At 33.0% G+C, this 26,884-nt stretch overlaps 1 protein-coding gene across 1 annotated transcript in view; it reads right to left on the reverse strand.

Annotated features, from left to right (window-relative positions):
- The window catches only part of CLASP2 (cytoplasmic linker associated protein 2), a 150,723-nt gene that overhangs the window by 25,614 nt on the left and 98,225 nt on the right, over positions 1-26,884 (reverse strand). The window contains 9 exon segments of the mRNA XM_006905731.3: positions 889-1,032; positions 4,505-4,583; positions 5,670-5,833; positions 10,145-10,147; positions 15,578-15,641; positions 16,892-17,136; positions 20,176-20,282; positions 24,671-24,778; positions 25,209-25,379. Of these exon segments, the coding sequence (XP_006905793.1) occupies positions 889-1,032; positions 4,505-4,583; positions 5,670-5,833; positions 10,145-10,147; positions 15,578-15,641; positions 16,892-17,136; positions 20,176-20,282; positions 24,671-24,778; positions 25,209-25,379 (1,085 nt within the window).

A 26,884-nucleotide genomic window follows, 5' to 3' on the forward strand; every position in this document is an offset into this window, starting at 1 on the left:
CATATGGCCTATCCTGAAGAATGTCCATATGCACTTGAAAAGAATATATATTCTGCTATTGTTGAATCAACTGTTCATCGCTAGAAACAAAGGTCACAAAATTTATATTCTGTGCACTCCTTTGCGGCAAATATTGAAGGAAAGGATTTATCAAGGAAGAGAGTAAATAGAGCCAGATATAGGATGCAAGAAATAGATGATTAGGGGTAAACAGAAGTCTCGGAAAGATGGTGAAGAGAAAAGAGGGTCTAGGAAGGAGATTTCCAGAAAATAATCTATGTTTTTGAGCATATGGAAAATATTAGCCATAAGAATGTGGCAGAGAGGTTGCAAATACTAACTGATACTCTAAAAACATTAGAAAGGAGGCAGTAGTAAACCACTTGGTATAGGACTGAATACTTCCAAAGTCAAAATGCAAATCTTTTCCATTGGTGAAGGTTATGGGGAAAGATACAGGAAAGAATGTGGGAATGGCATGGCTCATTTACCAAGGTAGACAGTAAGATACATAATGATTAAATTTACCAGTCTATTAATAGATAATGACCAAAATTAGTAAGTCAAGAAACTGTAACACTTATTTGAAATATATAGGTAAAATACAAGAGGAAAGATTTGGAATATTTTGAATGATTACAAGATTAGAGGTTGAGAGGATTATGGCAAGGACAATTTTTTTTATTGTTTGAAAATTACACTCAAAATAATTGGATAAAATTTTAAATAATTTAAATGAGAAGTTTTTTTAAAAGGTCTTCATATCACCACGTAAATAACTCCATGCTAACTGGTAATATCCTGAAAATATTAGCTTCCTTCACTGGCAATCCAAAATGACTGAGTTGCTCTTCTGATTTATCTCCTACCACTTATATTAAAACATACCTTCCGAACATCAGAACTTTTGGGTTCTGTTGTCCAAGTAATGACCCGAGACACTGCCAGGCGAGTTTCACTGGAATTTATAAAATCTCCTGGATCCATCTGTTTGGCCAGAGTTTCTATGTACTTAAGGATAGCAACCTTCACCTGCAGAGGTAAGCACAATGAGAGAGGACAATCAGATGGTCATTTAAGGACATTTTAGAAACAGTTAGGTGATTATTTTTTTGACAAATAGAAAATTAAAAAAAACAACAAAAAAGAAATTATACAACCACCTACCTACCTGAGGCACAAGATATATGATAATGTGGATTTTTGTTTTCCACACATAGCAGAACTTATGTTTCATTCCCCGTGTTTGAACAACTGCTGAAGATTCTTGACGGAATTATACATTTCTCCTTGAGTCTGCCTTCAGAGCTTACAGCTGACTCTTGTCTAGACTCCATGGGAGCCAGCCTTTATCAACTGAGTGTAATTTGGCTTTTGGGGAAATGAATCAAAGTATTTTGGAAATAAGGTATTATAAATCAAGTAGGTAATTAAGGTGGACAATATAAAGTTTCTGTAAAATACATCGTAAGAGTCACACAATGAGATCAGGTTCTGTAATAGGTCCACTGACTATTAGAACTACCTTCCAAAAGAAGTGTCGCAAAAAAGTTTTACACAAGTATCACTAGAGAAAAGAAAACACTTATTTGTGTATGAGTTCTCCCCAGGAATCTCTGATATGTGGATGGATACATGGTGGGATGCAGGTTTCAAAATCAAAAAAGGGGCAACCACACATACTTCTTCCTTAGACTCAGCCTTTTTTATCTGTATAGAAAGCCACTGTTAAATTATCTCCTTTCTTTCAGGTATATTGGGGCAGAAAAAAAGGTTGAGAACCACTGTTTTTAAAGTCACATCTTCAAACAGTCTAGGATTTCTAAACCTGGCATATGTACAGCCTTAGATACAGAAGATACTAAACACATACTAAATGCTAATTTGCTCAGTTAGAAAAAGGAAGGTTTAAATGTATGATTAAAGCAATAACACGGAAAAAATATTGCCAAAGGTTAATCAGTTTTTCTATATTTTTTTTCCCTTATTATTAATCGTAGTGTCATTTTTCTCAACCAAAATAAGGTCTCTGGGAAGTACATTGTTAAGTTGACATATAGGAAGTGAAATATTAAAATAAAGTTGACTCTTGTGTATTTTCCCCTTTCCGCTTTCAGTAAAAAAAGACAGAAGGGATCAAATTATATTTTTCATTACTTAATGAATGAATTTTAAGAAGTGATTATAACTATAAAAAATGTATTGAACAAAAACAAGAGTTAAGCTTTCAGCTGCCCTAGGTGAAACGCACAGTAGAGAGGGAAAGAAAAAGAGACTTAGTTAATTGTGCACTATGAAATTCAATTAATGCGGTGTCTTGGAAATTTATAGAGGTATGCAAAGTTTTAAAAGCGTTTCATAGAATAGGTGTGTTTACCATACTAATAGGCAAAATAACCACAAAACACATATAATCATTTAAAAGTTTACATTTTAGTAAGATGCATTACAAGGTTATATACATAGTCTATAATTTTAATCACATAAACATGCATTCTTTTCAGAGAAAGAAAAATAATGTAGTTGCTAAGGTATGTATAATTCTATATGTTTGTGAAACCCAGAAAAATAGGTCAACAAAAATTACATTTATTTTTTAAAATATTACTTACTCAAATAAAATCACTCTGTATTGCCATTTCTCCCTATTCTATTGCTTCCCTTCTGACATTTAACCACATGACACTGTGAGAGATATAAAATTTTATATAGACATCCATCTTTTATCTGAAAGATCCATCATTTTTTAATAAAGATTTTTTACAAATATCATATCCAAGTTATTTGTGTTTTTTTATAACCCATTAAGTTTTTGATTCTTAATCCCATCACCCATCTGAAAGCTACTTCTACTTTTGGTATAAGGTATGAATGGCTTCAATACGGCTTCTCCTTGCTATGCTAAAACATCAAATTAAGAGTTGAAGAGTGATTTTTCTCCTACAGCATTGCATTTGTGTGTATATAATTTAATGTGTGTGTATATATAATATATAAAATAAATAATACAAAAGCCACAAATTTATGTAAACAGTCTGTAATTACAGTCTCCAATTTAATGTTTTCCACAAGAAAAGCTAATTTCAAGTTTTCTATTTCCCATTTCCTTCATCCCTTTGTCTTTCTCTTCAGGCCTTAGAAATTTTATTCTCTCCTTCGATTCACTTATCACTCATATTTCTTAAGCAAACAGTTTAGACCTTTATTTCCAATGACTCATGAAACATTTCCACTACATACATTTCAATAGCACTTGGATACCTACCATTAGTACCTAAATCACAGCCCTATTACAGTTTATCATGTATTATAGATAATAATAAAAAATTATAAGTTTATCTTCCATTATAAGTTTAAAATGCCTAGCACAATGGCTTAGACAAAGAATGAGTACAAAAATTATTTATCAATAATATCAAGTAACTTATTCTTCTTCTGCAGGTCACTTTTCAAAATCAAAACAGACAGAATCCCTTTCACAAAGCAGCTCTGAGAAAATAACATTATGTTGAGTATAAGTCAACCCTGGTAAGAAACATAATTGTGATTTTAAGGCAAAATCATATTCAGAAACTTAAAAAAAAAAAAAAAATCAGTCCTGGGCAGTAAGGCTTGTGGAAATACATTCGTGCAGAATAGAGCAGAAAAATATAAGGATTATAAATGCACATATGCTTGTTATTTCCCTGACTTTAATCTCATTTAATACTTACTAAGAAAGATCTTTATAAAGAATCCAAGAGCTCCTTGTTTCTATTATTTTGTGAAATTTAATAATTATTTTAAATTACAAATTGGAATCTCCTTATGTTTCACATAAATTAATTGAAAAATGTGTGCTAATAACAACTGAGAAAGTTAATTTGCACACATCAGAAATATCACAATGCAAAAAGAAAAAAAAATGTTACTATTTTAATTAAGGAGAACTGGAGAATAGCACTGAAATTCAACTTAAACATTTTTGTTTACTAAAATAAGCATAGGTAAAACTGACAGTTCACCCAAAATACTTATTCAGCAATTAAAAAAAAAAGTATTGGGAAATCACAAACATAAAATTAGGTAAGACTTTATAGAGCAAGTCTGCATTACCAGCTTAGGGTTAGATGGCCATACTTGCGTTGCCTTCTAAAAGTATCCCCGGTAAGCTCCTCCAAAGGATAGCCTGGCATTTAAATAATATTGGAAATCAAATATGTGCATGCGTAGAAGGCTTACAAAGGTTAGTAGTTGATGCATACAAACATTATCTGAAACACTGCAGTTTGTAGAGAGTTAAGAAAAGAAATAATGCAGATTAAAACAAAAACAAAAAAACCTTGGAGCTCCAAAAAGAGTGAAGCTGGTCCCGAAGTGCTGGCTTGACTGTCTGAAAGTTTATAAAAACAAAATCCACTGATTGAACTGCTTCTTATGTGACAGAAATACAAACATTAATATCACTTTATTAATAAAATGCTTCATTTCCTTATAATGTCTTCAAAAGACTTCAAATTTTTACCTTCAAACTTGGTGTCTGAGTCTGATCAACTGTAAATCTCATTAGAATATTGAATTGAAGATCATTTGGAAAAGATTCCCTGAAATAAACAGTAAACAAAGCAAAACAAAACAAAAATTAAGTCAGCAAGTATTTAGCAAGCTTAATAGAAAATATGCTTAATACCAAGACATAATGTCATTCAAAAAGCATACATAAAGAAGTTATCTATATGTGGTATAGTCTATATGACACAATATACAATAAAAAGCTATTCCCAGAAGAATCTGAACATCTGAATTCATACCCTGTACGGCAGGGGTCCCTAATCCCTGGGCCGCAGACCAGTACTGGTCCATGGCCTGTTAGGAACAGGCCATGCAGCAGGAGTAGGGCAGTGGGCCAGTGAGTGAAGCTTCATCTGTATTTGCAGCTGCTCCCCAGCACTACCGTTACCACCTCAGCTCCCCCTCAGATCATCAGGCATTAGATTCTCATAGGAGCACCGGTCCCTGGTACCAAAAAGGTTAGGGACCGCTGCTGTAGGGGGTTAAAAAGCAACACTATAGTAAATAATGGCCTATCTTGCTTGTCTCAAATATAGATTTAATCAGAAAAATATATTCAATAAAAAGTTCAATATTAGAGATGTTTCCCCACACCTAATATCTGAATTCTAGACTCACTTCAACTTAGTTAATGGATATCTGAAATAAGTCACTTCAACAATCTACATAAGAAAGTAGTAACAGATCATTGGCTCAAAATCCTCTGAAAAAGGATTCTGAATATGTATAATAAAACATTATACATATTAATGTATAATAAAACATTCTTTTATTTTAATGTATAATAAAACATTCTTTTAAACTTAGGGAATATCTTATTTTTATATTAGATTGAATAAAATCTTCAACTCCACTCTGCAGATATATCTTAAGATAAAATAATATCTTGAATTATTCAACAAATGTTAACAAAATTTTTATAAAAGAAAGCAGTATTTGATCTAAGAATCAATGATGCATGAACTGTACCATGTGAATGGGCGTTATTAACAATTTTCCAATGGAGCCTATCTCGTCTAAATGGTTTAAGAGGACTCAGATACCTGAACTTCTAACATAGAAACTAAATATTCCTGATTTCTATCAGGTAAACTTGAAATACATGATGAAAATATTACCTTGTAACATCAAGGGCTTTCTGAACTTTTGCCTGAACGGACCCAAGCAAATCAGCACCCATTTTTTTTAGTAGTTGTGTCAGCAGTACAAACAACCAATCTTGAAGATCATCTTTGTGGACTTGTATGAAGTCCACTAGAGTCTCCAAAAACATGCTGAACACCTACAGGTGATAAACGGGAGAGGGGAGAAAAAGAGGAGGAAATATTGACCTTTATGATCAATTCGAAACTGAAATAGAAAGGAATACAGGAATCAGAGGCACAGCGATTGGCAGCCAAGCGGAAAAACAATCTCTTTTGCTTTTCATTGGACTCTGTGATACAAGAGTACACTTGAAATGTTATCCAACTTCTGCTGAAGTTCAACAATTAGCTATTCCATGCAGCATCACTTGGTAAAGAAACTTTGGCCATAATGGCTGGCACACCTAATGTTTTCCATGATGCCACAGCTTAAACTGGTTAAACTGAAAATTCATTTTATCTGAAATTTAGGGCAAGGAACTACCTATAATCTCACTGGCCCTCAGCTCTTTGGAAGAGTGGCACTGAGTTAATCGGAAGATGACTATGCTGACAGCTACTTTAAAGTATAAGATCATTCTGACATAAGGGGCTAATTAGAGACTCCTTAGATTTCTCAAAATGTTAATTGTCACAATTTTTTTTTTTGGTATAAAATATATTATTTACTAAAACTGCCCCAAAAGTAATTTTAAATGGTTTGGGATAACTGTAACTAAAAAAAATTCAGAATACAAATCTACATCTAAATTTTAATGATTTTAAAGAGTCCTAGATGGCATGCTATAAGTCTCCATTTCTATCAATGCCTTTTATGCTTGGTTCTAATACTAACCCACTAGTTTGAAAATTTTTATAAAACAAAAAAACATTTTAAGGGAGGGGAAGAAATATTCATAAGTGATTCATATCATTAAAATACTTATGAAAAGTGACTTTCACATTAAGGTTATATCTCTTTACAAGATGTTCAACAGCACACTGGAAAATTTCTAGGTAAATAACAAAAAAGACAATGTCTGGCACTATGAGAATTTATAAGTATATTAGAGTATACAAAATGATTTTAAGAAGTTCATAATCTTGAAGCAACTTTAATTTAAAAATTAAGAGTTTTGTTCTCAATATACATTTTATTTCTTGAATTTCCTTTATACAGTTATATATGAACTATTTTTTTCTCATGTTAGAAATGGAGGATTTTTTTCTATCTGAATTATGACTAAGCTTCAACATTTGAGTCTGAATTAGAAAATATATACTTCTACTATTTGCTCAAGATGTTCTGTATTTGTAAAAGCAGAAACCATGACTATTTTAAATTTTCTAGTATTCTCTGAAGCCTAGGCAGTGTCTGCTTCAACACTGTTCTTATTCACAATGCAGAGTCATTAACTTTTGTCCCACCTCTATAACCATATGGAAAAAAATGGCTTCTCTTAGATTCAAAACTTGGTCAACTGCTTCTCTAAAACTTTCTCTGGCCCTCTACTCAAGGCTCAGAATACTGGTGAACTTCACCAGGTCTATTCTATGATGAACTCATGAACTTAATCTAGAATTCACTTTCACTGGTACCTGGCAAATCTATCCATCCAGGTGTGCCGGAGTGAGATAGCACTTACTTAGAAAGTTGATTGTTAAATATTCAGGAATTTTGTGAGCTGGTTTGTAGCTTGAAAGCAGCCATGGTGGGAGGGAGTATTTACACTTCTGAAATGATCACAAACACTACAAATCAGGGCTCCCTGACATTTCCCCTAACCTGGTTTACCAGCACATCACTCTAATTCTTTGATTCATTTTCACTCTACTTTCCTGAAGATTCCAAGTTTAAGCTTTTACTATACCAAAATCCATTCTGAAAATCATGGACATTAGAATGCCTATGTCAACTCTCCCATTTTATCTGGTTCTTAGGAAACAAAACCAGAAAAGTGACTTGCCCAAGGTTTCCACTGATAATCAATGGCTGGGCCTAGACTTAAAGCTAAATCACTTGGTTTTCAGTTGTTGCCATCTGCTCTATAAGTAGATAACTTACCTCATCTACTTTACTGCTATTCAACATAAAATTCTCCATTGATTTTTCCTCCACTTTGATTTACTTTATAGCAATCCTTCTAATTGTTTCTCTAAAAAAGAGCTACTTTTACTCTCTTTTAAGACTTATCTTTCTATTCTATATTCTTGCTCCTTAAAGTATTGTCTCCTCTACTATCTTTATTTTTATTCACGACCTAAATCTTTTCCTTACAGATGCAGAAGACACTATCTTAAGAATCTCTCCTTCAGTTTCCATCCTATTGCTCCCATCAATGGTCTTCTCATCATTAGCACAGTATGCTTGGCCATTCTGTAGCTTGACACTGCTTTACTCTTATTATTTTCTTTCTTTCTTCTATTCTTGTTGCCATGCATTTTCTTACTGCATGATAAATGTGGGGAGATTTCAGAGCCAGCCTTCATTCTGACTCTCTTTTCATAGGAAGTGTGACCTCCTTGACAGGGCCTCTCTGATCTAGCCTACTAGGTCCCACAACCTCTAGAATAGCTCTTTTTCTGGCCTTCCCCAAATGTGTCGATCACACACACCATCATTGTAGGCACCAGGCCTTTCTGACCTTCGATCTGGATTTCTGTAGCAGCCAGTCTTTACATTTCCTATATACTAGGGGTCAAAAAAGCATTTCTCTAACAGGTACATAAATATAGTACATATTCTAAGCTTTGCAGGCCATATGGTGTCTATTGCAACTATTTAACTTTGTTGTTCTAGCATAGCCACAGTATGCAAACAAGTGAGCATAGTTGTGTTCCAATATAATTTTACTTACAAGACAGACATGCTTCTTTCTCATCTTCAAATTGTGAGATCACTTATTTTACAGGAACAAAATCCTTCAATGTCCCTTCATTGTCTATAGAATGTCTCAAATGCTTAGAGAAGGTTCTAACTCTCCAAACTGATCTTGGGCTATCTGGCAACATAAACTCTTCATCCCTGAACACATCTCATACAAAACTGTGATTTCCTACCATACGCCCACTTGTTATATTTACACATAGTATGTGACTCCCTATAAAATTTACCACTTGAGTCCCAGCTAAGACTTCTTGGATAATAGCAACTGATGTTTCCTACTTGTAGTGAGACTAGCTTTATGGTACTATTTAACTTTTTCTATATTTATATTATCTTCCCATCTGTAACATATATTTAACATTTGAGAAATAAGGCTATATTTTTATACAGTCTTATATCACCAGTTAGAACCAAGCTCAAAGTTATTAAAGGCTGAGAACCAAATATAAAGTTGTTTAATAAATATGCAGGAAAAGTTCCTTAAAGAGTAAGAATTTTCTCTTACGTGAAACTTACCCTGTAATGAATTTGTAGCCAACCTTTTTTTCATAATGCAAGGGAAGATGTGTAAGACTTTCCTCTTATCTCAGCCAAACGAAACTTTCCTATAAACTTTCTGAATCTCCCACTTCTCTGGACTCATTCTAGTCATTCCCAGCAGGCCCTTTCTTCTCATGCTAACATACCAAAGTTTATGTTCCAGTCAAGCTCTGAGCTGCTATTTTCTTTAAGAAGACTTCTCGGAGTCTCCTAAATAGAAATTTCTTTTGATTAGATATAATGTGAGTACAGCTGAATAAAAATATAAACATTTAAATACTCTACATATAGAACCATCCTATTATTTTTCAAAATACTTATATCCTACCAATGGTACCTACTAAATGATAATGTATATGCCTATATGTATCTATTCAAAATATATATTGGAACTTTCACATAATAGTTCTTCCTTGTCTATCAGAGTTCACTGTCAGATGTTAAAATTCTCCCATTTCCTTATCTATGATTAGGGAGAAAATGAAAAGTGAGTATGCTAATATAATACTAGGGCTAAAAGTTTGATTTCAGAAGAGTAAGTTGAGAAGCACTGCTCTATAAAACTGCTCTGTTTGCTTTTAAGGAATGACATTAGAATATTAGAAAAAGCATATGGTGAGGTTAGGACAAAATTTTTAAAATAATTTTGAAACCTGGAAATTAAAAAAAAAAAATTCAATGAAACCAACCTTCAATGGAATCAATTTATACTCCTATATATCTCACAACTGTAATTTATTGGAAAAGAATTATAATATGTGAGCTATTACAATTGAGGCAGCTTTTTCATAACCTCGCTGATATCTTAGGTGTGCCAGTCATCAAATATAGAACAGAAGAACATAATCAAATTAGATTAATTAGTAGATTAAAAAGCACATCTCCAAACAGAATGACAGTTTGCATAACTGCGAATAGCATTTCGTGGATTGCAAAGGGTCCAATACTGCATGAACTCTTCGGGAGAGAAAATAGAGAAAAAGGGTTAATTTCACAGTCATGCAGTAAAGTTAGGTTTCCAACAAATATTGAACCAACTTACTCTCTATTGAGAGTTCCAACACAGGGGACAGCATGCAAAAAGAAAAAAAGAAAAAAAAGAAAAACACACAAATTAGTCGCCATCAATGCAAAGTTCCTGTACGGAAGAAAAACACTTAGAAAAAAAAAAGTGACAAATGTTTTCCAAATTTTGTGATAAACTTAAAATAGTTTTTAAAACAAGAGTTAAATGAATAGTATGGGAGAAGAGCATGTGATTTTCCTGTGTCTCTCTCTCATCTCTTTGCCAAGGATGTTAGAAACAAAAAACCCCCTTCTTTTCCAGATCCTATATCCTTGAGGCTCATTTTCCAGAAATAATCTAAGACTAACAGACACCTGCCCAACTTCTGGACACTGTGAACATTTGATTCCAAAGCCCAGTATCTAGAATTTTTCTTTTATCTTTTGTCCTCCTCAGAAGCAATAGAGTCACAAATTAAATTATTTCTGGGAAGGCTGAGAACAATTACTATTGTTTGGAGGTAAAAAGTAAGTGCTTATACTACAACCTTTTATTTTCCCAGGTTAAGATGTGTATTATGGTCTCCTGATCAGTAGGCAGCTCAGCTACTGATCAGGAGACCATTCTTCAGGAGATGAGATGTGGTCTTCTAAGTAGGCCACTCAACTGTGTCCCATTTCAGTAGCCACAGATGGAATTCCCACTCTAGCTGTTCAATACTCAAGAGCAAGACTTTAAGAGGTGGGACTACATAGACCATAAAATGGCAATTCAAAGTGTGTACCTTGGTGAAGGTGGCTCTTTTCAACTAGTTCCTTCAGAGTCACATGCTCGAAACCACATGAGATAGCTTTTGGCATGACACTCCTAACATTTATGGGGGAAAAATGGGCCAAGAGCAGTTAAAATAAAAATCACCCCTGAACCCCTTAGTTTCTCCTTAGTTTTATTTAAATTTAGTTTTTAAAAACTTATATAATGCTTGGTGTGTTCTAAGGATTTAACAATGTTAACTCATTTCACCATTTATCATAATCTTATGAAGTGGGAATTATTATTAATTCCATTTTACAGATTAGAAAACCAAGGCACAAGCTGATAATACAGGTTGGAGCTCCACTATCCACACATGTTATCACTTTGTTGTACTGTTTCTCTTGTAAAATTATAAGAGGCTTTAAATTACACATTTGCAGCTTTATGGTCTAAATTACTGTCATATTTACATTGTGATTGGGTCACTGATTTCCATACTGGTATCTGAAGTAAAAAAAATTTATTTATCTAGTTATAAATATCAAATAATTTCAGCTTGAAACTATATTGACCAATCACATTACTCCTGTAACCAGAAAAAAAATCCAGCATCTATTTCAACTGTATTCAGAAAGAACTCTTTTCTGACCTTTCCCTTCTGGGAAATGGAGCTTCTGGGATGTCTGCACTGCATACTGGAGCTTACCTAGTATTTTAGTTGGATTCAGATCCTTACTCTAAAATATGTAAGAGGGAAACATTCTGGGGGCTGAGGAAGGTGATCTTAGATGAAAGGAGATGGGGCTTTCATGGATGCTCATAACCTGGTTCTCTAAGTATCCTGTTTCTGCTGGGGGCAGCAGGTGGTCTTAGTCATGCTGGGAAGGAGAACGACTTTCAGTTAAATGACTTTCAGTTATCACGGAAGCTGGCTACGATATCTAGAAGCTGTTAACATAGAGACTGAAATGTTGACTTCAACCTAAAAGGACATGGGAAAATCCAAACAACCAAGCTCAGTGTATGAAGTATCTCCCAAACACTGTGGCCCATTCTGGGGCAAGGCTTCAGACAGTTTCTGCCCAGTAAGATAAGTGATTCCAATTCAGAGTGGAGAGCTAACCCAGGATTGAAGAAGAAAGAGAAGTGTCCCTGATAGCATATTTTAAGACTACAGGGAAAAGCACATGGCACATTTGGGGAAATGAACCTAATTTCTGGGCTGATAGTGAGGAGGAATAACAAGTCAAAAGGATAGGCTCTGCTTGGATATTTTCTTGAGGTCAATGAGGAGTCACTGAAGTGTTATAAGCCAGATTTACCTTTTAGAAAAATAACTCAAGAATGTAGTCTGGAAATTTAGGGATAGGAGGTAGGGAGAAGGTGCAACAGGCAAAAGACGACTATGTAAGAATGGTGAGAAATTTGGAAGGTTGAATCAATTAGGATTAAGTGAAGTTTCTAGAATGATGCCCACATGGTTCACTTAAGCAATAAGGGGATGGTAGTCTCATTTAATGAGATAAAGAAAAAGTTGGTTTTGAAGCTGAAGATGACCAATAGGCATGTGACTAAGTGTAGGAGAAGAAAAAATATGGGCTTTAAGGACACATTTGGGAGTCATTAGGATGAACTGGGTAACTTAAGCTTCAGAGAAGGTAGAGGGAGAAAGAAGAGGGTGTAAGACAACACTAAGGAAAACCAACATCAGTAAAACAAGCAGAGACAGGCATCTGAAGAGTAAAAGAATAGCGTAAAGGAAACTGAATCAGGCAGGACAGAAAACAGACCTCCTCCTCCTCTCCCCCCACATTTCTTAAAATGACAGAAAAGACACACGACTAAACTCGCAATAAAGTTGAAAAACAAAAAGGGATGTCAATCACAAAATTAGAATTTATGAGACATTCCTGGAAGACCGGGCAGATGAGACCATATTAACATGAAATAGGATACACATTTACGTAGCCAAACAACAGCTTCAAAGTAAGCCCTCCTTCTATTTCAAGAGGAGGAAAGGTAGAAAGAATGGGTTTATGTGCAGTTAAATCTGTTGGTTTGGAGGCAGGGAATGGAGCTTCTGTTTGATGGCTTCTATATTCTGGGTAAGTGAAGAGGTCAGGGCATGTGCGTAGGGCATGAGATAGGCGGGGAGGTGAATCGGGCTGGAGTTTTGAGGAGAAAGACTATTTGACTCATTTTTCATGGAGGATAGAAGAGAAAGATGAGAGGAAGAGGACTACCAAGCAGCAGTGAACACTTAGACAAAAATCACAGATCAGATATGGAGAGTGGCAGGAATATACAGGAATACACAGGCTGATTTCACCCAGCAGGGTATGTTGTTACTCTTCAACAGTCCTAACCTTCAACTGGTAGCATGAGATCCAAGGTAGATGTTTTAAACGTGTTTCTATTTTAGTGTCAATAACTGAGAGTTGGTATAGAACAGGGGTCTGCAAAATTATAATTGGTCTGCAAGCCACAAACCGTTTTCACATTTTTAAATGGTTAAGAACAAAGGCTATTTAGTGACATGAAAATGAACAAGAATTAAAATTTCAATGTTCATAAATACAGTTTTATTGCAACCCAGCCACAGTCATTTGTTTACATATTGTCTGTGGATGCTTTCATGCTATAATGGCTGAGTTGGGTGGTTGTGACAGAAATCATTATGGCCCACAAAACCTCAAATATTTACTATCTGGCCCTTTATAGAAAAAAAATATGGCCAATTCTTAGAGAAAAAATTTGTATTTGGAAGAAAAGTATCAAAAAACAGTTGCTTGATGCTGAACATGAAAATGTTGGTACTTTATAAAGATACATTTTAAAAAAGGGGTGAGGAAATAACTTATTTTAGTAATAGCAAGATAAAAGGCAAAAACTCAAATCAAACCTTGACATTTTAAATTCAGAACAGTAATGGTGACTATCCAAGTTCTTCTTAATGAATTACATTATTTACAGAGCCTCTGATGGACAAATTAGCTAACAAAAGCTAAAAAACAACTTAAACAAAATTTTTTCCATTACATTTTTCTTCACTGAACTAATGAAAAAAATACAAACCAAACCAAACCAACAAAACCAGAGGGGTCCTTAAAAATTGTTATAAAACCCTATGGAAAAAAACTAAAAGGTCATCTTTCTGACAATTCTAGGGAGGACTGTAGGGCTTCCAAACACTTGTGTTCAGTTCCGTTCTTCTACCAACATCAAACTCAGCTTTCCTATTTGGTATTTAAAGTGTTTCTCTTTATTACTGTAAGTTTTAGCATTCAATTAAATTGCATTATTGTCTTAACAAAAAACCAAAAACTGTGACTTTACAAAATAATCTAGCTTCAGTCTTATACTTTCCGGCAGGAATGAATTATATATATATATCACTTATTGAAAATATTTAAAAAATCTATTTAAAGATGTATGTATTAATTAAAATATCATTTGATAAAACAAGTCCACCCAGATAACTGTCTTGTCTTTTGGCTCATACTGCCAACAAAAAATATCAACAGTTAATTTGTTCAAAATTTATAGAATTTTTTTCATTAAAAGAAATCCTATAGCTGTAATTAGTGGTTATAATGTCAACATAAAATAGCTACCTAAATGTTGAATTTAAAAGTTATAAATTTTTAAAAATTTTAGTAAAAAACTGCATACCAATTTGTATTTTAATCTTTGTCTTTAACAGGACCTTATATTCTTGGATAAAATAAATATACCTTCTGATAGAGGAAAATCTTTGAAAATTATTGTTTAAAGTATAGGCAATTTATAATCTTTAGCTATATTTTAGATTATATATAAAGTGGGATTTTAATATCTTTAGTGTCGCAGGTAATGAAAATATTGAAAATAAATAAAAGGAGAAAATGATATGTGCAAAATAAAGTGAAGACAATAAAAAAACAGTAAAGTGAAATTCATCAGTATTTTTCTTATAATTTTCCTTCCACATCTCCCTCACTTAGGTTAGAAATTCTCATGTTCAGATACCTGGTGTCCTAAAGGAAGATACATAATTAAGTTTTACCATTGTCAAATACATTGCTGAAAACGAAATAAATGAATACATTTTACAGCAGTACTATTCATCAAAGTAACCCAAAACTCCACAGTACACATGCAGATTATGCAGTAATACTTAATTAAATACATTTTAATCTACATTAAAAATTGAACATTTGGAAAAATTTTATGGACTATTTCAACCTACAAAATACTTCTTTTATATTACTATCAAACTATTTTGTGCTTTTGAGTTATTTAATGACATTTTTTCTACAAAATTATTCTTTTAAGACAATATATTTACTTTAATGTAATATTCACAGAAGAAAATTGAATTAAAAGTTACAAAACTTTTTTCAACTTACCCCAATATTTCCTTTATAAATAGTAAAATGTTTTTAATACAAATACACTTATCCTGACTAATAACAGTTGAGCTTGTAACTAATCCTTCAGTTTTTAGACTTAGATAATCACTCTATCAAGCTTATATGGTTACCAGAGAACAATTTCTAAATTATGTATAATATAAAAAGCTTAATTTCAATTATGTTTGAAAAGATTTTTACCATTCTAGAGCAATAATTAAACAAGAATAGCTTACAGATTCTTTGCTATTATTTTACATTTCTTTTGGCAATATACAAATGACACCTATAGGAGTAAATAATCTTAAATACTAAAACATACCTTGCCATGAGGATCAGCAAACATTCTTGTGAAAATTTCACATAATCTTTTCAGTTCAACTCGACTGTCAAAATAATAAAGTGACTAATTAATATCTTGCTGTAGGAGGAATTCACTTAAAAGTAACCTTACATATCATTGGGCTTCTTAAAAATGGGTAAAAAAATAAGCCCTCAAAATCGAGAAATTTGTGGGATTTACTAGTGAAGGCTAAGTACGATCTTATCAAATACAACAATAATTTTGTTGCAACCCACACTATTTTAGGGTTGGAAGTTATAAGAAAAGAAATACTATTGTATTTCATTAATGTATCATGATACGGGAAACCATACAAATGACATTCTCAGCACATGAATATTACTCTAAATGCTAAGATGTTTTCTTAAATTTTGCCACCTGTGGGCTAAAGCATTTCTAAACTATGCCTACTCCCATGCCATTTAAAATGATACACTGAACCTAATATAACTGAATCTTAATGGGAGTGGGAACAATATTATGATGATCTATTGTAGTGATTCATGAAGTGCGATATGCAAACTTTAAAATATATTAGGTATTATACAGATAAACATTTATTTCAAATTATATAAGTGCTAATACTTCCTAAAATAAAGACAGTAAATCAAATCCTGATTTTAGATATCAAGTCAGGAAGTAACCCTATATTTTCTACCACAAACTTATGAATGATCTGAAACTAACTTCTTAAAGGAGTAAACTACCGAGGTTTAAAACCTTACACAGATAAAAACAATAAAAAAAAATAAGGGTAAAAAGGCAAGCAAAAACCATTATGGAAATGAAACCAAACCTAAGCGAACTAAAAACTAGTATAAATGTCTGTCCTTGGAGAAATTCACCCTAATTCCATCTCGTATTACACTAAGAGTCACACATTACATAAATACTAAGAATATACCTTCGCATTTTCAAGTGAATATAAACATTCTTTCCTCTCACTGAAAAACTAATCAGGAATAAATTTTAATAAACCAGTCAGCTTTAATACTTGTGAATTTATTATTTAATTTTTAAAAATGTCATTTTTCATTTAACTTCTATTTGTGAAGAAAGAGTTTCTTTTTAAAATCTTTCTTTAAATAGAGCTATTGAATTTAAAAACTATTAGTAGTGGTAGTAGTATACACAATCCTAAAAGACTTGAGGCTTGGGAAAACATTTTGATACCACCTTCTAAATTGAGGACAAGTCTGTTCCCATACCATTACATCTAAGTGTTATAGAAACGAAGTCAAGTCAAAAAGTGCCAACCTAACAGGATAACTATTTTAAGACAACACAACTCACCTCAGTGTTCTCTGATTTTTCAGTAAGTTCTGCAGACCCAAAAGGCCTTCTTTCCTTTCTGACCAATTGGAACTAGCACATCTATTGAGGACTTCTGCCACATCTTCTGTCTGCCTCATATATGTAGGAATACTACCATTTCGAGAACTATAGGAGCGTTCTGAACAAGCACTAGACGCATCGCTGTTGGCATCATCATCTGAATGCATTCCATATGATTCATATCTTCTTCGAGCAGGTTTTTTCTGTTACACATAAAGATTCTCATTAGCAGTAGCTAAAAGAATATACTAGCATTTCACAATTTCTACTGACCATAAAGGACTGTTTTTTTTTGTTTTAAAATCAGTACAAAGCATGCTGCTAATCATTATAACAATAAAATGTCAATATTTAGTTTTTCTTCAGAAAATGTTTTAGAAGTTAGTAGAAGATGAAACATTCTTTAACCATGGGAAGTGGTAGAAGTAGAATATGACTACATGAAAGTTCAGATATGTAAAGTGGGAAGTGATCAAAAATGTGTTTTTTTTTCCTTTTTTTTTCTCCTTTTCATGGAAAATCAAGAACAGATTATAAATGAGCAGAGACTGTACTGAAAATCTGAGTTTGTAAGACGAAAATATTACCTTTTTAAAGGATGAGAATGGATCAGAAAATGGACAACGGATAAAAGAAAATGCATGTTTTCCCCTATGTAAATTTCTTTTTTCCTGTCTACCTTCTCTTTCCTCTGTTCTCCTTTTATCTCCACTATCACTTCTCTTGCCACTCTTTCTTGCCTTATTCCCAACCCTCATGTCTCCTAGAGAAATAAAATACAGACAAAAAAACGATGAGAACCTGTTTTGTTTACTATTATTTTTTAGGAGGCAAGCTCCTTAAGGGTCCTCCAAGTTTTTTCCAATGAGTCTATAATGTCTATTTGATTAAATGTGATAAAGCATAGACTCTTTTGATTTCTTTACATCTGAAGCTTCTTATTTAATATGTGTAAATACTAATTATACTTTGCATATCAAAAGTGAAATGAGAGTAAATAGCTTATTTGAGATGTCCTGGAAAGAACTGGAAATAAATCTTTATGTAATCTAATACTGAATTCAGGTTGGTGAACAGTGAAGACATGTCCATGAAAATGTTAAGCATGTAATTTAAAACAGTTCTAGCTGGCTTTAAATTCTCCAAATTCTAAAATCTAAAAGAAATATAACTTGATCTTAATCTAAGTAGTTTTTAACGAAGTTTCCATCACTAAATGCCTCATATTGACTTAGAGACACTAATTTAATTTAGAATAGCAGTAATGTGGCATTTCCTGAGTTGGGCTCCAGGATCAATTTTGTTATTGGAATCAGTGTGAATGATATCATCTCATTTGTATGAATTACTCAAGCTTAAATGTGAGAACCCCAATAGGACACTCTATTCAAGTACTATTTCCCTTTCATAATTACATGTACAAAAAAATAAGATGTATGTCTAAAGATTTATTACTTCCACTTGAATTTTTTATTGAGACTATCATCTGTTAAACTGATAAAGCAAAGAAGTAAGTTACGGTATAAGATGTCAGAAAATAGCAATGTCTATACCTTAGTCCGTATGTCTCCTAAGAGCTGAGAGCAGTAAATTTTTAAAGAGAAAAATTGAACACAATGAAGAACATTTTGCTAAACAGCACAATGAATTAGGCATAATTGTATATGCATATAAACAATGCCCATAATCAGAAATGTTTTTTAATATATAGTTACATAAGAACTGCTTATTAGCAGCCTATATCTTTACCTTGCCAATAACCTAGTCCAAAGAGAATTACCTAAGTTACAAAAATTCCCTTAACTAGTTTTCCCAAAGGAACACAAGTCTTCTTCCTATTTGGATCCTTTTGTTGTCTTCAAAGTTAATTTTATTTCTATGATTTTTCCCAAGGTCCTAATTAGGCTTAATTGTTGGAAAGTCCTTTCCTAAAAATTAATAGTTAACACTGGAATATGTCTATGCTATACAAATAATGGAAGTAGATAGAATCAACTTATTGGAATTCAGCTTTTAGCCCTGGTGGTTAAATATTATTCCTCATATAATTCAAACATAACATCTTAGTATTTTGAGTAATAGTTCAAGAAAAACCCATTTAATTTATAAAATTTATGTGAGAAGAATTTAAGTGGTAAGTCATCCACTTAAAAAGAAACTAGGAAATATGAATTGAAAAATATATTGATGAGAAATAGTAAATTTGAAACATGTGACTGAGTTAATATCCTGAGAACAAGATGTGATCAATATATCTCATGTCCACAAGAACAAAGTTCTACTTAGCTATATTTAATAAAAAAATAATCAAATGACTGAGGTAAAGGGAAAAATTCAGCACATATAGACTGTTACGGCAGAACTAAACATATGGTTAATTTAACGTATTATAGCCATGACTGATAACTATTTTTTTAAAACTTGTTTTTCAAATCTGTGTGGCAAACCTGCCTTATATCAACACTGGTTAAGATGTGATTTAGTTTTAAAAGGCACAATGTATTTTTCTATTTCAAAACAAAAGATGAGGCCTTTTATCAGTTCTGGATAAGAAAATGAGTAAAAATGCTTGTCAATCATAGGATTAATATGCTTCAAAAGTGAAAGTATCATACTTAATTGACGTGGAAAATTGGCAAAAACCAATTACATTGTCTCAAATGATACTTCCTTCATAATTTTAAGTGAGAAAAACAACAGTGATACATGCACAGCACTCTTCTGACAAAGTACCATGGATCTGTGGATTGTTTTTAAACTGCACTGTTAAATGTGTCAGGCATAAAGAGCCAGGAATATATCTTAAATACTTAAATACTTATATACTATCAGTTTAGAAAATACAAATAAGTAAAAGACTAAACAAAATCTTACTCAAGTGAAACAATCCCTAAATACTCAAGGTCAAGCTAGCCTAGAAATTATGTGCTTGTAGTATATATATGTATATTCTAATCTATCTGCCCTCTCAGTATAGTTACACTGCATAAAACACATCAAATACATCAATATTTATATTCCTGACATCCCATCAATTACTACTGGCACTTGCTTAAATTTCTGACCAATTAATAAAGATCAATAATAAATTATACAGCTCTGCTTTTGACACTGCCCAAATCTTCCTGAATTCAATCCACAAGACCTTTCCCATCTCCTTTCCCACTCTGCTAGCCCGGCTGACACATACATTACTTTCACAATTGGAACATCTATAGAAATAAGGAAATGGAGAAGAATACCAAGGCATCTGCTACTGCCTCCTCCACATCAGAACCTGTGTTCAGGACTCGCATTGCACTGACAGAAGATGACAGTCGGCTTGATTGGCTGATCCCATACCCTGGACCTAAGTCATCAGAAGAAGGAAAACAGTTTTGAGAAAGTCATAAATGTAACAGTGTCGGGTTGAAAAATTTAAGATCCTTAAGGGGAAGAAAGAAAAAAAAAAACCAATGGGGAAAGCATTTTAAAAGCAGAATTTTATTTTCTGGGTACATATAGTTCTTAGTTAAATAAAAGGGTAAAGGCAATTAAAATTACTGACAATGTATAGAAACTAAATTTAAAGAATAGTAGCTACAATACATTTATAACCAGAAGATAGAAGAAAGCATGGTGGCCAACTAAGGGTTTGCAAGTCTGTAGCTCTGTAATCAATCCAGCTCTATTAGTCAGGTAAATCTCATCCAAATGGGTGAGCCCAGAATGAAGTTCAATCTTCAAACCAGTAATGATTAAGAAGCTCAATAAAGCCACACCAGGAATTTACAAGGGAAAACCCCTCTAATTATTATCTCTCTTCCTTCAAGATAAGCTGATTTCATTCTATAACTATTACATATCATTTAATATTTGTTAAGCACCTACTATGTGCTCGACATTCTGAGGTATGTGAAGACAAACCAGAAATGAGTTCTCCCCATCAACTACTTTCCACACCATCATTTACAATTAAAACACTTCATCCACCATTTTGGTTTTTTTTTTTTTCAATGAACAAAGATGAGATACATAACTGAGAACATAAAACAATTCAATATTTAAAAATGACATAACTTAGGTTATACTAAAGAAAAATGTCCATCTGCTAGTGAGAAAAATGTTCAAATAAGATTGCTGAAGGGGAAAAAGTTACTTAGGGGAAAATAAAAATAAGAGAAATGATTTATTTTCCAACAAATTAAATTTAAATTTAAAAATCAATTTTAAAACATGAATTTTATTTAATGGGAACTGAAAAGGACAAAAATCTGAGATGAATGCACAGATGATAGTGAAAATGTACTCATCCTTCACCTGAGGCCCCATATACATCGGGGGCGTAGAGGGCACCAGTAGATCTGGAATGGTGTCTGGAGGCTGGAATAACAGGACCATACAAACCTCATCTATTACCACAGAAACAAGGAATAGTGGCAGCACTACAGTTAGGCAAGGAGAGTTAGTTAACATGATTTAGTTTACGATTAATAGGTAAGGATCAGAATATTGCCAAATAGGGTAACTGAACATTAGCATTGCAATATCATCCTTGACACAAAACAGATTTTACACCTAAGGGGACAGACATAAGCCCACAGGAGACAAAAAAAGCAAGTATTCAAATGGAAGGAAATGTCAAAAGTACAAGCATGAAACAAAAAAATGAACACTGTAGTTAAAAAAAAAAACCATATGGTAACCAGTAATCAATAATAATTCTATGTCCTCTAATCCTGAACCCAATGACACAATTATTACTGTTCCATTTTTTTGATGGGTAAACTACAGCATAGAGGTTAATTAACTTGATCAAAGCCATACTGCTAGAAAGTGATATACCTCAATATCTGTACTCTTTTAAGGCCTTTGCTCTTAAACATCTTACACTTGCCATCTTCATATTGTTCAAAAGATAACGTACCTCATTTATTGCAACATAAACATTTTCCATATGGTCCGCAGAATACAAGTTCTATATTCAGTAGAACTTTATGTAAATATCAAAGCAATTTGAACATCAAAAAATATTAATAATTTAATTAAAAAGCCTGGAAATGTATGACGTCTTCCTATATTTATGACATGTTTCTCTAAATCTAAATTTATCATATTTAAAGTTTTAGATCTTAAAATTCTGATTTTTTTATATTGCCATAAAATCAACTTTTTTCTTACATACAGAAACAAGCCAGGAAAAATTCATTTTAATATTTAATGAAATATATTACTCTTATTTTAAGTTCTTCAGATATTAGAGCAAGTAAAATACTTTTATTACATGAATCACTCCTTTGCCACAGGACCGTAATGAACAAGAAAATGATCAAAAAGATTGACAGAAAGGATTAAATAGAAACTATGCTGCATAAAATGTTTATTCATACCCTAAGGTGACTGATATCGTTAGTTAAAACACACTAAAATATAGTTAGTTTAATTTTGGTCAACAGAAATGCTTTCTAAAGTGGTGAGAAAGAGTTAAACCCATATGGCAATGCCTTATGGATGAAAATCTCTGAAAAACTTTATGGAATCAATAGTTATCTGTGACTGAAGATAATAGGTAAGAGACACTACTCATGTGCTTGTCATAATGTAAGTCTTTTTTTGAATCTTAGTTCTAGAAATAAAAGGAAACTAAGCATACAAGTTCCAGAAAAGTCCAGCTTTGCTCAGCTCTGACTTATTTTTGATGCTTTAGGGCCCTCACACTGGCCTAGTGCAACAACTGAATGGATGACAAGCTACGGGATTCACCTGCTGAATGGCAATATTCAAGTCAGAGGCAACAAAAGGATTCATTAAAGAGAGACAACAGAATACAGGCAAATATAGCAGAAAATGCAAATGGGGAGAATACTCTAATCTCTGTGAGTGCTACCCTTCCTTAATCCCTGTGTAAGAGTTAATCTGCTACTTTACTATCCAGTATCCATATGTAAATAAAAGGACTAGAAAAATCAATTAAAAAACCCCTACCATATATAATTAAAAGGCTTAATCATCTTTAATCCAAATAGAATTTCATTAGAATCAGGAAAACTGCTTCTTTCAATAATAAAATTTAAGTGACTTAAATTGTCAAATGGAGGCTTGAGATGAATCTAGAAACTTAATGGCTAGATAACATATGTCTTTAAAAGTAGGCGTATTAATGATGTTTACTTTTAAACTAATTGTTAGTTATAATTTTTTGAATAATTTCTATAAACATTTTCTATCAATTCTGCAGTATTATCATTTTACAAAGGCAGGTGTTACACCATTAAAGCATAACAAAAGTATTTCTAGGTAAGCTATCAGAGCTTCCATGGGAAGGGGCAGAGGAGCAATAGTGGCAGTAGTGGTGGCAGTGATGATGACCACTGTGTACCAAGCACTGCTCTGAGGGATTTTTTTTAATGTATTCTCTCATTTATAGAATCTTTGAAATAAGCCTAAGAAGTATATGCTATCATTATTCTAGTTTACAGATGAGGAAATCCTGGTACAGAAAAGTTATAGAGCTGGGATATGAACCAAGGCCATATGACACTAGAACATATGCTCTGAAATGACCATGCACCCACACCACTTCCTTCAGTTCTTGAAGGTGGCATGCTTATTTTATACAAATGTAGGATTTATTTCATTTCTTAAATATATACATATGCATACACAAACATACACAGATACTCTATAGATTAAGACTATTGCATATGAATTAAAAATATCTTTGGTAAAGAAGGGAAAACTCTTTGGCATCTGGTACATATGGCTGAACAATAAGAGTTGAGAATATCTGTGTCTGTGTCCCCAGCTCAGTGGGGTTTTCTAGGTCAGTATAGGACAGTCTAATGATTTGGTGAGCCAAATGACTCAGAGAACAAGAAATTAATCTCTGAAAATTCTATACATGTCTATCAAAAAAATAATAACTCTAATATACAATGATTAGAACTCTGTTCCACTTAAGTGTCACAAAGTCTGAAGAGCAACTATTAAGTATTATTACCTACATTTTATGGAATTAAAAATCTGAAATAGCTATATGAATATGAATATAAACAAAGTACTAGTTAAAACTTTAAAGGATCATGCAGAAATTCTAAAGATTTTCAATGTAAAAAATACTGCCTTTCCAATTATTCTAAAATACTAACGGTTTAAAAAAAATCACTTAATATTTTTATAATAGAGATAAAGGTAGTATTATAATCAAGGTTACAATATAATCTTTATAATTAAGACAGATAAGTTTTACGGCAGTGATATGACATAAACTATAATATAAGGGAAATAACTCAAATGGTAAAATACTATAAAATGTTAATTCTCCCCATTTTAATAAGCAGTTCATATATTATTTAGTAGCACTCTTTCTAATAACCTAAGTTAAATGTCTAAGTTGAAATGTCAGTATTTCTGCTGAAAAAGACAAAAATATTCATTTAACAAACTAAATAGTCTATATTGAGAATAAATATTTCTTTACATTTTATAGGTTAAGAAAAATTTTGAATTTAATATTCTATAGTTTAAATCTGTGTGATAGTTATTCGATTATGTTTATACAATACCTAACTTGCTCATTTAAGTAAATGTCAGAGGAATGTCTTGAACATCATTTTCTGACTTTCTCAAAAAGATAGACAAGAGATAGAGGAGAAGATACAGTCACTGAAGAAAGCTAAATCCAGGGTATGCTGAGGTTATCAGACTGTGATAACAAAAGTAGAAAGTAATGCATCTCACATCTGCCCAAATACTTACCGAGGGGCTGAAAAGAGCGAACAGGACTTGTATCCCGGCTGCTCTCTCGACTGGCTTCCCGGCTGCACCCTTGACTCACACTTGGTCGAGGAATACGACTGCTTCGGGCTGATATGAAGCAAAGGCAGCATTGAAAGAGAGAAAACAGAAGGTAGCATTTGCATTTTGATCTTTTGGTTTTATTTTTCTTTCTTAAAAACTGATTAATAAGTTTTTCTAAGGTTGGGAAGAAATTATTCTTGATGAAGCATTACCAGGAACAGTTAAATTTCCTGAATACAGTTTCTAGTTTGAATGAGACTAGAAGGATAAAATAATATTTTACTAAAATAAAAAGGCTACAAATAAGAGGTTTAAAACAAATGAATTATACTTGCATGATAAGCTATCTATTTTAATTTATAACCTGTATTTCAACTTGTCTTGAATTTTAAGTTGTTCTCCTCTAACTTATAAGTGCCTAATCAAAATCTTCAATGCTATCAAAGCCTGAAATACAAAAGAAATGAGGTCCCAAGTCTCACAGAGAAAATCTTACCCACTGAAAGCCTCGATGGACTAGCCTCTCTGCTACAGCCCTGGCTCCGTGGTATCTTGCTTCTCTTCTGTGCTGAGGCTGAATTGACCAGGACTCTCTGAACACCAGAGCTCACAGTGGAAAGGGCTGTTGTGGTCAGAACTCTACCTGGAGACCCCGACCGGCTGCCAGCTGAACACCAAACACACATATGAATGTTAAGATGTGAATTCCAAGAAAACTTGTTGAAAGGATAAAATTCAAGAAATACGTCTGAGAAAACAGTGCTAGTATAGCACGTTCTAAGTTCAAAGGAAATGGAATGAGGAAGATTTATATATAATCACAACCTGGAAAAAAAAGGTATACTATATATATTAGGACTAAGTGGTAAATCTTGTAAAATATATTTTCAGTTTTGGGGGATATAAGATGCTATGTTTAATAAGGACAACATTATTGTGATTTTTAGAACAAATATAAAAGATTTCCAAAGAAATTATTTTCTGATAATACAGTTTATATGGCTAAAGCCATATATTTAAAAGGAAAAAAAAAATCAATAATTCTATTACTATCATTTTTAATATAATGAAAATTTGCTTCATGTTAAATGTTTGCCTGCTGAGATGCTTCTGAATGGGTATTAACAAAGTGATCTATCTTACTACTATACATATAAATTTTAATTTTTACAAAATTAAATTTTGTTTACGAAATTGGGCTAGCTGAAAAAGAATCTTGCTTTTTGCTCTTTGCCTTCAAATAGCAAAGGGATCTTGGGTGGCCACGGTCTGGTATGTAGATGCATAAGTACTGAGGGTAGAGCAGGACCAACAGGCAAATGTCAAAGAAGTCAGATCCTTTCCAAACTAGCGATATTCAGTCTTGGAAGGCAGAGGATATGTGGTCAGGGAGATAGGGAGAGAGAGCTGGACAAAATCTCAGAGACTGAGGCAAGGGTTAAAAAAAAAAAAGGTAAGAAACATGGTTTTAAACTAGAATTGCATGGGTTAACTTTTAAGGGGATGAGTTCCCTGTCAACCAAAACATTTCAATGGAAAAAAGGATAAGATAACTGCAAGATAAACTCTAACTCTGGATTCTAAATGGTACAGCATTACAGGAAAGTTGAACCAGCACTTAAATAAATCTTCACGAAGGCAACTTTTCCCCTTTGGTGGAGTACTATTTCTCCTATCCAGGAGGGCAGTCACTGCTCACCTTGTGTAATCCTTCCCAATCATAATTCAGTTCCACAGAGCAAAGATTAAAAACTCAAATGCAAATGGGGACAAGTGGGGGATGTCAATGAGAGCAGAGTGCTGAGTGTAAGGCAGGGAGTGGTGACTTTTTAGTTCCAGCCAGCTCTGTCTTGAGGGCAGGTTTGGTTTTTTTTTTTAAAGAAAGCTTTAGAATTTCCTCATTTATCATTTGTGTAGACCAAAAAATATATGAAAGAAAGCAAGCAGGCTGGATGTGGTCCATCGGCTGCTGATCTATGTGACCCTTGCTATAGTTTTATTGGTACGGTCTTACTGAATACAATTTAAACTCATGCTTAATTCCTAAACATTACCAGCACACAAAATGGAACTTAACTTCCACTGGTTATAGCAATACTGTCAAACAAAGCAGTGTTTCTGATGAAATTAAGAACTTACTATTTGAGTAGAAAGAATTCTAAATTATTGTAG

The sequence above is a fragment of the Pteropus alecto genome, unplaced genomic scaffold (assembly GCF_000325575.1).
Source record: "Pteropus alecto unplaced genomic scaffold, ASM32557v1 scaffold10, whole genome shotgun sequence".
NCBI classification, from domain to species: Eukaryota; Metazoa; Chordata; class Mammalia; order Chiroptera; family Pteropodidae; genus Pteropus; species Pteropus alecto.